This window comes from Aquarana catesbeiana, linkage group LG03 (assembly GCF_042186555.1).
Source record: "Aquarana catesbeiana isolate 2022-GZ linkage group LG03, ASM4218655v1, whole genome shotgun sequence".
In the NCBI taxonomy this organism is placed as follows: Eukaryota; Metazoa; Chordata; class Amphibia; order Anura; family Ranidae; genus Aquarana; species Aquarana catesbeiana.
Window position 1 is genome coordinate 47,842,052 of NC_133326.1, and position 17,856 is coordinate 47,859,907.

Here is a 17,856-nt window from a genome sequence, read left to right on the forward strand (position 1 = left end):
CTGATTGGAAATTTTTTAATCCAACGCTAGGGAAATTAGGATAGGGACAATTATCCAATAAAAATAGCATATTTGTGCAGAATAAATATCTTTATTTATAAGGAAGTACATACTGTACATGCAAATTAAATTAGTTAAATTCTTTAAATATGTACTGTAAGATTCAGTACTGTTCAAAAGTTTTAGGCAACTGTGAAGAAATGCTGTAAATAAAGAATGCTTTTAAAATATATATTTCAATTGTTTATTTTTATCAATTTAAAAAATGAAAAGTGAGTCAACAGAAGAAAAATCAAAATGAAATCAATATTTAGTGTGACTACCCTTTGGCTTCAAACCAGCATAAATTCTTACACTTGCACACTTGCATACCAAGCAGGTGCTAATGATGATCAATTTCATACGTAGGTTGAAACACAGTCATTAACTGAAACAGAAACAGCTGTGTAGGAGGCCTAAAGCTGAGGAGGTACAGGTGAGGAACAGCCAAACTCTGCTACTAAGGTGAGGTTGCGGAAAAAATCGCCATGGCTTAATCTTCTAAATGTACCTTGTAAAGGTACGTATAGAAAGCATTCTAATTGGTCAACCCCGACCAATCAGAACCTGCCTAGCCCGTCCTGTCAGCGGGGGAGAAGAAGAGAGAACTTTAAGCACTATCTTCAGCGTAAAGAAGAACAATTAATACTGGAAGTAATGATTTGGACCCCACAGAGCCCTGATCTCAACATCATGGAGTCTGTGGGATGAACAGACAGAAGGATTTGAGGCAGCCTACATCCACAGGAGATCTGTGATTAATTCTCCAAGATGTGTGGAACAACCTACATGCCAAGTTCCTTCACAAACTGTGTGCAAGTGTACCTAGAAGAATTTATGCTGGTTTGAAGGTAAGGGGGGTTCACACCAAATATTGATTTGACAGCATTTTTTTCACACCTGCCAAACACTTTTGCACAGTAGTGTATGTTATGTTCATTTGGAAAAAAAGATATCCAATTTAGTCAATGAATTCCATAGCAACAAACTGCATTCTAAAACATGACTGTTATGTGCATAACTTTGTATGCTGCCCTCCAAAAATTTCAAACAGAATATATATATATATATATATAATCAAGATATAAAAATATTCTGTTAACTTTTTCAATACATGCATACTTACTTCTCCCAACAAATACCTGCTGTACTTTCGGAAATCCAGTTCCTAACTTCCTGTAGTAAGTTTACAACACATTACCTCTGCTGTTGTGAAATCCCAGTGAGAAAATCTAAAAATGAGAATTGTGCATTTCATTTGTGAAAATCGTTATTTGCTTTTGCCTATAAAATGTCCGATCACATGCAGATAAAACAAACAGATCTTCTTCACCAAGAGTGAAAATGACCCTGTAAATCTTTTATCCAATCATAGTGGATGCTATAAAATAAAATGTATAGTCTTGTCAATACCTTTCCATTGAAGATCCATGTTGATTGATGCAGCAACTGAGATAGAGTTTGACTATTATGCATGTACATCTCACTCTTACAGAAAGACCTGATAGTACTCTATGAGGTTCACAGAGTGATGGCATTTGATGCCTTGGCCTCTTCCCATCCTCTTACGTCCAAGGAAGAAGAAGTGAACACCCCGGCAGAAATAAGTGAAGTTTTTGATTCCATTTCTTATAGTAAGGTGAGTGTTGTAGCTTCTACCAGCCAATGCCAAGTGCTGTACAAAAGGTGGCAAAAGTAATGGTAATAAGCATTTACAAACCATGTGTGGTCACAGTACACTAGTCTTTCTCAACTTTCTTACCTAAAAAGAACCCTTTAACTGCTTGCCGACCAGCCGCCGTCATTATACTGCGGCAGGATGGCATGGCTGCACGAATCGCCGTAGGTGTACGCCGGCCGCTTTAAGAGCTCTAGGGGGCGCCTGACACGCGATTGCTCCTCAGAGAGCCAGAATGGGGATCTGTCAATGTAAACAGACAGATCCCCATTCTGACAGGGGAGTAGAGAGAGATCTGCTGTTCCTAATGATCAGCAACAGTGATCTCTCTCCTCCTCCAGTCACTACACTCCCCCCACAGTTAGAAACACCTCACAGGGAACACTTAACCCCCTGAGCAGGATCCAGAGTGCTGAGGTTGGAGGTGCCAACAGACAGAGCCACCTTGGTGCAGAGCAGAGAATGGACTAATTACTGTGTGTGACCCGATGATGAGCTACAATATTGCTGAGCAGCTGCTGTGGGGATTTTTTTCCCATAATGTTTTTTTTTTCTTCAAATATATATCATCACCAATAAAAAAGAGTGAGTGGTACATTACAAAAAAGAAGAAAGACCACAAAAAAAAAATCTGCCTATTAGGGCTCCACAATAAACAATGTACAAATAAGTATCCTGGACTTGCTGTGGGGAATTACCATCTGCTGCTAGAGAAAGTGAGCCCTTTAGGAACTGACCATACATCCATCTAGTAGCCTTATTGCTGCGTGCATGCTTGACTAGGACTATTCCCATGTGCACCAACAGTACAACAGAGCCCCAGTGCTAGTCAGCTAAAGAGTTAGGACTAAAGACTGTCCCTTTATAGCTGCTACACAGAGACCTTTACCTATTGTGTATGCTTAGAGGTACCTCTTGGGGACACTGCACCATAGCCTAACTTTTCTCCCTAGTGCACTACATAGCTGTCAGTGGAAAAGTACATTTGTGGTCATTTAGATGGAAGATGAATCTGCCATCACTCAAAGAACCCTACCAACTTCTGGAAGAATTCTAGGGTTCCAAGCAACCCTGGTTGAGAAAAGCTGTACTTGTCAGGGTCATTATGAAAAGTCCCAGTAATCAAGAAGCACCTGTAACTACCAGCTTTAATTCCACACTAACCTAAACCTAGGCAAAAAACGAACTACACAGTTGATTACTTTTACCTGTAAAGAGCATTGTAATTCTGTTCAGCAGCTTTAATTGTTTACACAATTCCACATAGTCATAGTTCAGAAAATGCATTAAGGTAAAAAACCTTTAGGCTGGGTTCACATATGTGCGGCCGCAGTTTTCAGCCGGGGTCTGGTGCATTTCTGTTCAGGTGTGATTCAGGTCCGAATTTTTTCCTGAATTCGCACCTGAACCAGACCCAAAAACCCACGAGACCCTTTTGGAAACCGTATCATAGACGTCCCCAGACCTGTGTGAACTGGCTCCATTGAGAGCCGGTCACACTCACATGTCATATGAATTGGATGCGGTGAAAAAAGCATCCAAATCGCACATATATGAACCCAGCCCTAGACTTTAGAGCATTTTTAAGGGCATAAGGCAGAGACACTCTGGTCTTTATTGAGGCTGAGTTCATGTGGCTGGAGCCCTGTAAGACAATAGGGAAACGGACTGCCACTGTCTGTATACTCAGGTCAACAGCCCACCTCCAGGAAAACTCTTCTGTGCACACAGGCTAACATAACAAGAACAGTAGCCATATATTGGATTTTGTAATAGACATTAAATAAAAGTGCAGAAACATGAATGAAATATACATAAGATATACGTAGGTCAACAGCCCACCTATATCGTAACAGGGAGTTATTACAATACATTCCTTCCTACCATAAATACAATTTACAGGACGTATGAAACAGCAGAACATACAGAGCAAAACAGACCAATCTAGAACTCAGCCAACAATAACAACATTGTGCTCACATAATGAAGACTTATTCATATACAGCCGAGTCTGCATCTCAGCTTGCTTTCATTATACGGTTCACTCACATGCAGTTTAAGATCTAAAACTACTATACAGGCGTATAGACACTACATTACAACTTATAGAACCTACAATAACAAAGGAACAACCTTAGAACACAAAACTGAAGTTTGTAAAGGGGGAATTTTGTAACGAATTCCTACATCTGGAAAAACTCCTCTTGCACTCAGTGGACTAAACCAATTTATAGCACAGAGGTAGGTGGGTAAAATCTATTATAACGTTACAGTTTAGCAAACATTCATTGGTTTTGTTATAAGATATTAACAAAAATAATTATTTGGAGTATGCGAAGTCATATATTTTGAAGATATTCAGGAAAATCAATTAGTATTAATTTTGTACAGTATATCCAGCTTTCTCAACCCTTTTAACATGGAGGAACCTTTGAAATAACTTTCCGTTCTCAGGAAACCCCTACGAATAATTATAATATAATAATGATTATAATAAACTATAATATAAAATCATTATAATATAATAATAATTATAATAGGATATTGAAAGAAAAGTATAAATATCTATAATTCTAGATATTATCAATTCTTATTCTCAGGGGCGTTTCTGGATGTATAGCAATGTCTTTGTGTTATATGTTATATAAATATCAGTGTCCTCTCTCCTAGAGGGTAGGGTGTATAGGAGATATGTTTCTGTACTTTGTCCAAGGCCGCATTTCCAACTTACTTTTAGGAATTAGTTTCTTAGTAGAAATTGAAGAATCCTTCGTTCATACGATGCTTCCAGAAAGGTTGTTTATTTGTTCAGAAAGATAAGCAAAGACCAGACTTACATCGATAACATGTGGCATGGCGATGGTCTCAGAAGGAGGAGGAGACATCTTGATGTTACATTCTCCAAAGTGTTGGGTTACTTTTCTCTTGTTAACCCTACTCCATTCCTATTCTACCATGAATCTGATCCATTCTTATACTGTTTCAAAATGTTATGTCAGCATATCCTAGTAACACCCATATTTGCATATATACTTTAAATGGCTATAGTCTAAAGATAAGCAACATTACTCCACCCATTGTCCTGACATAGCAACTCAAAATAGAAATATCTACCCAGCTAAACCACTCCTCTGTCCTCTGTCCTCCATCCTGTTAACCTTCAGAAACCATCACAAATTACATATAACATTTATGTGTTTCATATATTTTTCAGAAACTTTTATCACTTAAAATAATAATGAACTTAAAATCTTCTAACAATTCCCCCTCAATGCACTATAAGTGCATTCATCTTAAATAATAAAGGTCTCTGATCCACTTTTTCAATACAAACAATACAATAAACATTAATACATTAAAATAAACATTAATACAATACAATATACAGTAATACAATTTAGTGTGTCAGATATTGTACATAAACATTTTCCAAAACTCTGCGATATTCTTATGAAAAATATTTAACTATTTCATTCCATTGAGAAAATTTAAATTATTATATTAATTAATTTTAATTAATTCTCCATCTAAATCATGTAATATTAAAGATTTTCTTCCTTCAACTTCATAAATTAATTTAACTTCCTGTGAAAACTCTTATGACTTTAACCATATAATTTGACTATTTTAATATAAAGATGAAATACATATCTTTGAAAAATCAAATTATATTGCTTCGTAATGTAAATTACTAATTAATAAATAAAATTTCTTCCATTCCTGGAAATTTCAATAACCAAATAACTTCTACAATATAAGTTTTTATACATTATCCTTGACAGTGAACAATTATAAACATAATAAATAATCTACTCGTCTGTAGATACATAAAAAGACATAAAACTTTTCCATTATTTGATTGTCATATTTTATATATTCTATCCATCTTTCTATTTATTTTTCTATTTATTTATCTATCTAATCATGTTCTTTAAATTTAGAAACGAAAGACATATCTATAAAAGAAAATGAAAACAAGTATCAAATTCTTATAAAAATATGTTTTCCTTAGAAATTTTCATTATTTAATATAAACCATTCTAGACTAATAATAATCCTTTCTGTGTTTACCCATTTTATTCTTATTTTTACCAATTATTTTTATTTATTTTATTACTAATTCTTTAGAAACAAAAAATCAAAATTCCAATGTACCTTAAAAATAACAAAATAATCTTTCCAATTGATATCTCAGTTGACATCTCTGTTGGCATCCCTGGTACCTTCAGATCTATAATTCTTAACCATAACTTTAGCTACTGGAATAAATTACTAAACATGCTCATAAGAAGTAGAAATCTCATTCAAGACATAATTTCTATTTAAATTTAGCAAAGGCCTAGCCGTAATTTGTGAACAAACTTCTGAAATACCTGTACCTGTTGTTTTCAAAGTTTGCAACCACACTACTTTATATACAACAGATTATATAAAAATAACGGAGTATGCTAATCTCAAAAGACGTCCTGTCATTAACTCAAAAGGTTAACAAACCTTATGTTTAGAAAATAATAAAGTTTTTAAACTAAAACTGTAGCAGGTAAATAAGTCACCCAATCTTTACCTTATTCTTGAATCATCTTACCCTATTTAGACTTTATAATACTATTCATATATTCTACAATACCTGAGTACTTAAGATGATAAGAAACAAAAACTTTACCAAATACCTAAAATTGCATACATGTCCTGCAAAATTTTAAATCATAATCTGATTCCATGGTTTGAAATCCAACCCCAATGGAATATGACATAAGTTCACAACAACTTAGCTTTTGTTAAAAATGTTATTTTTTCTAGAATAACCTCAATTAATTTATCAAAAAGAAACATTAACTAAAAAAACAACATCCTTATATCCTCCTTAAGCAGGAAAAAAAAACTAATATAATCAATCTATAAAGATTTGCCAAATTCCTCAATGCTTTGTAGTATTAGGTTACTCTTTCCTATTGGATTGTTCTATAAACAAATAAAACAATATTCAGAAGTTTGATGACAAAGGGTTCTAAAATGAGTAGTTCAGAATTTCTTTCATTAGCTTAAACAAAAAAATCAATCAATCAGGTACCTGGATATGCAAAAAGAAAAAATTTCATTTAAAAATAACTCTATCCATTATTGTTGGAATCAATTCTTTTTTTACAATAAATATTATCTTCATCAGTCTGTACTGATTCTAAGACAAAATGTCAGCCCCCCTCTTTATCCTGTGACTAATATTAAATCTTGTAAAAGAATAATCTTACCAGATTATTGTATTTTTTCCTTTACACTGACAATTTAGGTTGGGCTTTCCCAAATATTCTATTTCTGAAAGAAATTTGATCATGTTGAAATTTCTTTTCAGAACCAACCATCCCTCTCATACAGTATGATTGAATGAACCACGCATGCCTGTCACTCTGACTGCTAAACAAACACATGGCAGTCTTAAGATCAGCTTTCAATGCAGACACTTACAGAAAGTTTAATATTGTCATTCCATTGTGCCAATATTTGGATCCATCTATAGAAGCACAAGAAATTCTTTCCCAATAAATGTCCACTAAAAGTTGAAAAAGTGACTTTTTCATGATTAATTTACACAACTGTGGCTCTATCCCTCATATTGCATAATTTTTTAGTCTTTTTAGTCACCATGTATTTATATGCCACTACAACTGATCTTTTTAACATCCAGTTGCCACTAGACAAAGCTGTGTGTGTTGACACCTTCTGTTTTCCTTGTAATAACACCTTTAGTGTAACATAAGATGCTTTTCAAAACAAATGGTGCAAAACCCACAATGTCTCTGACCTGTAGCATTGGACAATGCACTCCTAACATATTTTTTATAAATACCAATGAAATTGTCTCATCACCCACATACACTTGAATGTAAAATGGCTGAGAGAGATCTCTATATTAATCAAAAAAATACTAAATTAATAAGGGCTTTCTTTAGATCTTCAAATTATTATATATAAGTTCTCTCTTGTAATTAAAAACATTTGCCCTACAGTAAGCCTATATAATTCATTAAAATTCACTCAGATAGATACTTTGTCTGCAAAAATCTCAATGAACTCTCGAGAAAAGTTATTAAGGCCCAAAAAATCTTAATTTTTTAAAAACAGTTACTTTAGTAAGTAATAATACCTTTTAAAAATACATTTTTCTCATCCATGAACCCTCTTCCAGATATTTGGAAGACTTTGATCCACAGAAGTGAAAAATGTCATGGCATGACGACTAGTCTGTGTAACTTGATCTGCATTTCTCTGTTGGTAATACACTCCTCGCATGTCACAAACTCTTTAGAGAATGATCTGTTACAGTCAGTCTTAGCTATCATGCTTTGTATACACTACACTGTACAATTCGGTAACAATCATGTTTTTTGTTTTTAAAATGTTTAACCTTTTTACCACTTTTTAAACATATTTTGTTTGTACATCTGCCAAAAATCATGTACACTACGTTATATGACTTTCCTGATTATAGTAATGACAAAAAAATTGTTTAGAGGACAATCTCGTGAAACTCACAGATTGGGTCAAGCCCAAAAACTGCAATTGGCCATATGCCCGAGAAAACTCCTCCATCAATCAAAGCCCTCACTTTTACCAGAAATACTCATTTACAAAGACTTTTAACAATTGTTATTTTTACAATTTTTTTTAGATAGAACAAAACTTTTATATTTTAATATTTTCTCTGGGTAATCTTAAATAAATTAGAACAATCTACTACTTTTAATTTAATAACCAAATCTAAGTTTGGAATTTTTGTAAAAATTGTTCAATCCTTAACTTATTATTTCCTACAACCAAATCTGTTAGGATTTTTGTAAAACACTATACACCATGTTTTTTCCATTATCTCAATTTCATGCAGTTCTTTCCACAATCTTAATCAATACTTTTTCTCTGAAAACTTTTTCTCTGCCCTGTATATATATGTTTTAAAATGACCACGTGTAATAACACACATTTTCTGTTGTTCAGGGCCTAAATATTTATAAACATTTACATGCAGCATTAAACTTAGTTTCCTTATTAAATAACTTCTTTACACTCTGGCATTAATTAATTACCTTACTACTGCATGTATTCCTGTATTCCATATATATGGAATATATCAATTTCCCGATGGTACAGGAAAATACTTCTGAGCCTTGAGGTGTTAACCATCCCATGTTACCCTTTTATATAAACAAACACACTCACCCCTTGTTTAGTATGATAGTCCTGTGCGCACTTAAAAAAAAACAAGAGATGAATAATGTCCTTTAACTTTGTTGTTCGTTGCCTTTTCTTTAGTTTGTTGCTTTTTCTTCCATTTGCTGCTTTTTCTTTCGTTTGTTGCTTTTTCTTTCGTTCGTTACTTCTTCTTTCTTTGAAGAATAATTTTCTTGTAGCTTTTTGCCTTGTTCCTTGTATTGTGTGCTGTAGTGTGCTTTAGTGTGCTTTAGTGTTCTTGACTGTTGATTTTTCTTTGCCTGTTTCTTGGACTTTCCATCTTCAAACATCAAAATCCGACTTTCATCTTAGCTTACCAAATAGTACATACATCTGCCTGTTGTACCTCAATGGTAGCTTTTTCAAATAACGTGAAGTCTCAGTTCCTGATTCAACATTTTTTCTTATTGGGCAACTACCCAATATTTTCTTATGTGAGACTTTCTCACCTTCTTAGGAACTAACCTTGGCAGAAATCTTCACGTATGTAACGTTACGTTTTCACAAACAAAGTCTTGGATTTCCAACAATAGCTTGAAGCATACCATCCAAATGGCCTTGTCAATCAACTTCGTAGGCTGGGTCTTCCTTTTTTTTTTTTTTTTCTTCAAAGTTACAAACTTTGGCTAGAGGTGAGAAAACAGACAAAGAAAAACTCACCCTCGACTTTACTGAACTGTTGTCCACATCTGACGCAAACGCCTCCTTCTAGGATCTTTGATCGTTTTTTCCCGAGACTTGATCAATCACAAAATTGTGTTCGTTTCCCCCCTTTGTCAAGGAGTGGGAAAAAATTGACCATTTTAGCTGGCTCGCCATTGAAAGAAAAGTATAAATATCTATAATTCTAGATATTATCAGTTCTTATTCTCAGGGGCGTTTCTGGATGTATAGCAATGTCTTTGTGTTATATGTTATATAAATATCAGTGTCCTCTCTCCTAGAGGGTAGGGTGTATAGGAGATATGTTTCTGTACTTTGTCCAAGGCCGCATTTCCAACTTACTTTTAGGAATTAGTTTCTTAGTAGAAATTGAAGAATCCTTCGTTCATACGATGCTTCCAGAAAGGTTGTTTATTTGTTCAGAAAGATAAGCAAAGACCAGACTTACATCGATAACATGTGGCATGGTGATGGTCTCAGAAGGAGGAGGAGACATCTTGATGTTACATTCTCCAAAGTGTTGGGTTACTTTTCTCTTGTTAACCCTACTCCATTCCTATTCTACCATGAATCTGATCCATTCTTATACTGTTTCAAAATGTTATGTCAGCATATCCTAGTAACACCCATATTTGCATATATACTTTAAATGGCTATAGTCTAAAGATAAGCAACATTACTCCACCCATTGTCCTGACATAGCAACTCAAAATAGAAATATCTACCCAGCTAAACCACTCCTCTGTCCTCTGTCCTCCATCCTGTTAACCTTCAGAAACCATCACAAATTACATATAACATTTATGTGTTTCATTTATTTTTCAGAAACTTTTATCACTTAAAATAATAATGAACTTAAAATCTTCTAACAGATATAATATAAAAATAATAATATAATAATAATCTACAGCTCAAGGTACATTAGTGTGATGGTCATTGGAAAGAATGCTCTTTACATTTGTGGTCTATAGGAAGAATCTTCTCCTACAGATAGCTAAAAAGGCCATTGTAGTCACTGGTTACTTATCTGAGACTGCAGAAATTGTTCATTGCTTAAGAACCCCCTAGAAACCTCTGGAGGAAGATTAGGGTTCCAATGAACACTGGATGAGAAAGGCTGATGTATCTCACCATCCTAGCCCTCAGTAGAAGAAGCTGGCAGGTGATTGCACTAACTAGTGTCCACTCATAACAGACATATTAATTGTAGATGGGGTTGGTCTTTAGTGTTATAACCATTATAACAGCAACAGTAATAATAATAATGATAACAGATTTTTGTTTCATGATTTCTTCTGAACTTATATTCTGTTTTGTGCAGGGTGCATCAGTTATTAGAATGTTGTCCTCGTTTCTCACTGAAGAGCTTTTTGTAGAAGGACTGGCTGTAAGTATCTCCTGACTTTAATCAATGGTTTATAACATTTAAAATCTGTGCTTTTCTAAGGTAAAAGGTGTGAAAAGATCACTAGATTAGCTGCACAAAACTGAACACCTAACAAGTGCAAATCTGCATTTACTCATAGCCTTAATTGCAACTTTTATCATACAGCCATAGGAAAACATAGACAGACAAATATCGAGGGAACAATGGGTGTCCGCCCCTCATTGAACATTGATTGAGAATTAGGCTCCACCATGAATCTGACAATGGCACATACTTAGTATCTTGATTCTTTCTATGCATTGGGGGCAATTTATACATTTTTCACACACATGTTAAAATTTGCATTTTTTTGCTAGAAAATTACTTTGAACCCCCAAACATTATATACTGTATATTCTGAAAGCAGAGGCCCTGTAGAATAAAATGGGGGCTGTTGCAATTTTGTTGTGTTACACGATATTTGTGAATTTGTTTATCAAACACAAATTTCAGGAAAAATATACACAAAACACAATACAATACCCAACTGTTTTTAAAAAAAAATAAAAGATGGGGTTGTGTTGAGTGAATAGATACCAAATATGTCAAGACTCAAAATTGCATGAGCCTGTGATATGGAGACAAACTACCTACATTTTTTTTATAGGTGAGGCTTTAAAAGCCTTTACAGGTTGTTAATTGTGAATGACAGCACTAGAATTATTGCTCTCGCTCCATCATTTGCAGAGATAGCTTACGTGCGTAATGCAATTGCTGTTTACATACATGTTTGGGACCTACACATGCGTTTGTATTTGTGTGATTGAGCAGGGGGACGGGAGTGATTTAATTTTTTTTTTTTAAATGTACACTTTTTTCTTTAAATTTAACTTTACTGCTATCACAAGGCAGCTACCAAGACCCCTTTGTGATAGCTTTTGGCTGGTGAAGGTACTTTTATGGAGACCACAGGGGTCTAATATCTCCTCTGTCCTCCAAAGCAGCTAACCAAACACAGATCATGCTTGATTAGCTGCTTTCCTGGCTGTAGGAGATGTGTGAATGGATGTTATGTCCCAGGTACATATTGCGTAGGGGCAAAGCTTATGGAGTAACGTCATCATGTACGGCTGCTCAGTGTGTGGATCATGAGCGGCATTTTTCTACCATTAGGGAGGCTGTGTGTAATGATTTTTTTCCCCCCAATATTTCTTGGTGCATTTCTAACCTCTTATAATTTGGAGGTCAACTCCAAGGTGAGCAGAATCACAAATCCCTAGGGTAGTGGTGTTGGAGAAGGTGCTCACTGGTTCACAAATAGAATACTTCATATAAAAGGCACAAGTTACATAAGATAAATTAACTTTTTTTTCACTTTTATATTGTTTGTCATATATGGTTGCACTTTATTTGATGCACTGAAGATTTGGAAGAGATATGATGGATTCTATTATTTAAATGTAATGATTGGGGATATGTATACAGACATTTTTTTCAGTAGCGTTGTTCATTATTTTTATCTGTGATACACAGAAGATTGCTTCCCTACCCTATTATAAATGTTTAAAAAATAGATTTAATTTAATAAAATGTACAACATGTAGGTGTCGATAAAATGTGTTCTAAAATGATAGTTGCTTTAAAAGTCTGTTCATGTCATTTACCTCTACAAATACTGAAAATGTTGTATTTTGTATTTTAGAGCTATTTGGAAGCTTTCAAATATGCCAATACAATATATAATGACCTATGGGATCACCTGCAGATGGTAATGTAATTAAGTTGCATACTTAAGAACCTAAGAATGAATTGTGTATTTTGTCTATATTTTTATTATTGTATACATAACACTTAATACCTGTAGAAGGTTTTATAGGCTATGCATATTAGTGTAGCTCTGCCCTCTAGAGGGCCTCTGGATTTTGGGTCCCCCTACTCATGCACAGCCAGGCAACACGCTTTTTCCACTTGCATCCAGACACAGAAACCAGTTATTGACTTGTTTTTGTTGTTTTATTAGGGGAATAACAACTTGGATAGGGATGAGGGGTTATGGGATGCCCCAAAACTGAATTTAATAGATGAGAGGACAAACTTCTCTATATACTTCTTGCAAAAAACAAAAATGGATCCTAGTCTGTACTCCCTCGGGAATACAGTAGTTTCGGTGTTTACTCAGTAGCAGCTATCCAAACTGCTGGCAGGAGCTTTATGTCCCCTTGATGAAACTTAGCCAAGTCCCAATTTGATAGCAGGAGCTCTATGTTCTCTTGTAGAAAATGCCAGCGCACCTGTCCCAGAGCAAAAGATTTAGGTTAGCAAACACACCGTCCCATGAAAGCTTGCTTGCATCTAGCAGATTTCTCCCTTTTTGACCCTGGGGATGAAAGGTGGAGGTATTCATGCTGTCCCTTGAATCCTGCTGCTTGCATAGACTGCTGTTCAGGCCTCCTGCTGGACAGGTCTTTGCTTGCTGGGCAAGATCTCCTGGATGAGACGGTAGGTTAGTGGAGTTTCCTCTGCAACTTCCTTTCCTCTCTCCTCAGCTCCAGCCTGGAGGCAGAGCCCCCCAACCCCGGGGTCCCCTCACAGGCCTCACAACTCCAGCCTCAACACTCCATCTTCCATCCGACCCCCTTCCTGGCCAGACTCTTCTATGTTTATGAGCCCATCCAACTACCTTGCCATGCCTCCTGGCCGGAGATTGATTAGATTCTTGCAAATGTGCAGATCACTGCCCCCTCACCTCTGCTCACTAGCTTCTAGAACTTTCTGGTAGTTTCTAGAACCAGGGGGAGGTGTCAGAAGCTAGACCTGTAGAGCCCTCTAGCCTAGAAAGTATCCTAATAGCAAGCACGCTAGTTTGTGAATCATAAATCTGGGCAGGTTAAATATATTTTTTTGCCAAATTTACTGAACAGCCATGAGATTCAGTATTACAGCTTACATTACTACCAGTTATACCATTATAATGCATACCAACAGTGGTGTCACTAGGGTTGGTGTCACCCGGTGTGGTAAAACATGGCGTCACCCCCTTCCTCCTTCCTGTCTAGGCTGCCCAGCACTCTGCAGGCATCGCACAGTCACAGGGCGCACCCCAAACCGGCCCCTATAAATGATAGTATAGGGTGCTATAATGGCAGGTTAGGGTAGTATAGGGTGGTATAGTGGCAAGTTGGAGGTGGTATAGGGCAAGTTAGGGTGGCATAGGGCAGGTTGGGGTGGTGTAGGGCAAGTTAGGGTGGCACAGAGCAGGTTAGGGGTAGTATAGGGCAAGTTAGTGTGGCACAGGGCAGATTGAAGTGGCACAGGGCAGGCTGGGGTGGTATAGGGCAAGTTAGTGTGGCACAGGGCAGGCTGGGGTGGTATAGGGCAAGTTAGTGTGGCATAGGGCAGGCTGGGGTGGCACAGGGCAGGTTGGGGTGGTATAGGGCAAGTTGGGGGGTATAGGGCAAGTTAGGTTGGCACAGGGCAGCTTGGGGTGGTATAGGGCAAGTTAGGGTAGCACAGGGCAGATTGGGGTGGTATAGGGCAAGTTACTGTGGCATAGGGCAGGCTGGGGTGGCACAGGGCAGGTTGGGGTGGTATAGGGCAGGTTGGGGTGGTATAGGGCAAGTTAGGGTGGCTCCTTTCAGCAGCAGGATCAGCCATAGTGGAGGAAGCTGTGGAAGGAGTGGAGGAGGCAGCTACACCGCCAGCTCTGCCCACCAACTACGGCTCACTCGGGGATATTAGCCTGACTGAGTGAGGAGTGTTACAGGCAGCCTCCCCCGCACGGCCGAGTGCCCTGCTTGCTCCGCTGCAGTCAAAAATGTACAGTGTTTAGCAGCGGCCCCTGTATTACCCCTCTGACGGGTGTCATCCCTCTGGTGGGTGTCACCCGGTGCGGGCCCCCCCCCGCACCCCCATGCCACTGCATACCAATCACATATCACTGCAAGGCCATCCATACAAATTAAGAAACAAAAAGAATCACGCTAGTGAGTAACAAAATGTGCATAAATATAAAAACAGTGACAACTTCTAAATAGGCACAATTATGTGCAAACACAGAAAAACAATATTAACAAAAATAAATCAAAAGTAAATCCCTCATGCAATCTTGAAAGTCCAAAGGGTGAATTAAAAAACAGTCTGGAAGGTGGCACTATCTAAATAAAATTCCAAGTGATTGACAAATATTCGTCCGTGAAAAGGACAGTCCACCACCAAGAATGGAAGGGGTCACTCCTTACTGGAAAGCCACGATCCCCCACTACAGAGGATCACAGCTCGCAAGCACGGCTGAAACTGGCAACTGGAACCCGCATCGATATCCACTACAGGGTCATCACAACATCAGCGGTAAAGAACCAACTCGTGGAAGGGGCGTACCATAAAATAAAGATGGAAATTGCATAGTGTAAAACCATAAAGGACTTTATTCAAAAACTCATAAATACACACTTACAGTGTCATCCAGAAAAAAGAGCCTTAAGTCCGGTCCGTTGGCCGTGTGGACTCGGACAAACCCGTCCTACTGGAAATGGAGCACAGATTGGAGGTGACGTCAGCGCGTCGTCTAGCTCCGCCCTACGCGTTTCGTGACAACATCACGTCTTCCAGGGGCTCCATACAAATTGCTTCAATAATAATTCTCTAGATTACATGGGCATATGACAGAACAAACCATACACTTGGCATAGCTGAGTACTGTTAGGCTCCAAGACATGTACCCAGAATATGATGTGTCATGGGAGACCATATAATAGGAGACCATATGATAGATAGACTCACCCATTCGCCTTTTGGAGAAGGGATGGATAATCATTACACTTTGGGATTAATAACGTATTCTGAATTCTGAATTAAGACAAAACTTGCATACTACAGCATTGTGTAAATAGAAAATGTATGTTAAGACTGTTTAGCAAGCATTGTGAGATTTTCATATTCCCTCCAGTAGTTATGCTTTCCAAAGGTGACAAGTGTCCACTCACTTCTCCATTGTCTTTCTTATTTTCAATGATTTTTGTGATGCAACGCCATCTTACTATATTGTACAGTATTAATAACAGAGCCTTATTTTATTCATTTTTAGGCTGTAGATAAACAAAGCAACATAACACTTCCTGATTCTGTTAGAAACATCATGGACACCTGGGTCTTGCAGATGGGTTTCCCAGTGGTAACAGTAGACACAGCGTCAGGTTCTTTAGACCAGAAGCATTTCCTTCTAGATCCAGAATCAGTCATCACTCGTCAATCACCATTTAAGTAAGCTGATGTGTTAATAGCATAATAGATGAATGCATGCAATTATATTTTAAAATAATGAATTATAGAAATTTTTAGAGGAAGAAAACCAAAGAATTTGAAGAATGCTTCATGCTAAAAGAAAATCTGTCACACGGGGCTAAACATAGATGTTGTAGAGTAGGATGAGACAGAACAGGAAGCACATATACCATAAAATATATGCTGTCATTACCAAGTAATCACCGATGGCAGATATGTGAGCTTGGTGCCCTTTGTTTAACCTTTTAACCCAGCCAGACACATTAATTTACCATTGGAATTCCACTACCACCTACACACTGTAGTTATTGAATTACAGGGCTTGCTTTGTTATTTCAGAAACTGTAAGTTTGTAATTAAAATATCCCCCAAGCCACCCTCCGAAAGTGTTAATACACTATATTACCAAAAGTATTTGGACGCCTGCCTTTACACGCATATAAAATTTAATGGCATCCCAATCTTAGTCCGTAGGGTTTAATATTGAGTTGGCCCACCCTTTGTAGCTATAACAGCTTCAACACTTCTGGGAAGGCTGTCCACAAGGTTTAGGAACTAAGGGGCCAAGCCCAACCCCTGAAAAACAACCCTGCATCATAACCCCCCCCCCTCCACCAAATGATTTGGACCAGTGCACAAAGCAAGGACCAGAAAGACATGGATGAGCGAGTTTGGGGTGGAGGACCTTGAGTCCTGACCTCAACCTGATAGAATACCTTTGGGATGAATAAGAGCAGAGACTGCAAGCCGGACCATCTCGTCCAACATTTGTGCCTGACCTCACAAATGCGCTTCTGAAAGAATGGTCAAACATTACCATAGACACACTCCTAAACCTTGTGGACAACCTTCACAGAAGAGTTGAAGATGTAGCTGCAAAGGGGGGGGGGGGGGGGGCAACTCAATATTGAACCATATGGACTAAGACTGGGATGCCATTAAAGCTCATGTGCATATAAAGGCAGGCGTCCCAATACTTTGGGTAATATAGTGTATGGTAATATCGAAAAAGTTCCAGAATTTGAGCTTATCCTGTGGAGAACACTGGTACACAATACCGAGCCCTTCCAGGCTTACTATCAGTGACCTGACTATGGATCGAGATCAGACAAAGACATAAATCACCATATGCCAAGCACAGCAAAGACATCAGAGATCCCCTTATTAACAGTTCTATGATAACTGCTGTGCTAAGCACATATGGCTGCAATGGGTAGGGTGTTAGTATTTCTCAACTCCAGTCCTTAAGTACTAAGAAAAGTTCAAGTTTTCAAGATGTCTCTTGAATGTAACAGCTATGACAATTCTTTAGACAGGAATTTGGATGAAATCATATGTGGAAGATAACTTGAAAACATGCTGGGGATACTTGAGCAATGGAGTTCAGGAACACTGATATAAGTCTCCTCCAGCCTCAAAACTGAATAAATGACTTAAATGGGCCAGTCAGAGAGCAATAACATTACTTTGTGGGAACCATATATACTGCTGCTACTGTAATTAGTACAAAATTGTTTAAAATAGTAGTAGAAAATTAGTTTAAAATGTAATAAGTTCAAAATTAGATATATGCACATTACATATGCGTAAGCAGGTACATAATATA

The 17,856-nt window shown here is 37.3% G+C and overlaps 1 protein-coding gene across 1 annotated transcript in view; it reads left to right on the plus strand.

Annotated features, from left to right (window-relative positions):
- The window catches only part of LOC141131334 (aminopeptidase N-like), a 144,290-nt gene that overhangs the window by 89,342 nt on the left and 37,092 nt on the right, over positions 1-17,856 (plus strand). The window contains exons 8-11 of the mRNA XM_073618481.1: positions 1,535-1,678; positions 10,926-10,991; positions 12,673-12,738; positions 16,054-16,229. Coding sequence (XP_073474582.1) covers positions 1,535-1,678; positions 10,926-10,991; positions 12,673-12,738; positions 16,054-16,229 — 452 coding nt within the window. The remainder of the gene's footprint in view (positions 1-1,534; positions 1,679-10,925; positions 10,992-12,672; positions 12,739-16,053; positions 16,230-17,856) is intronic.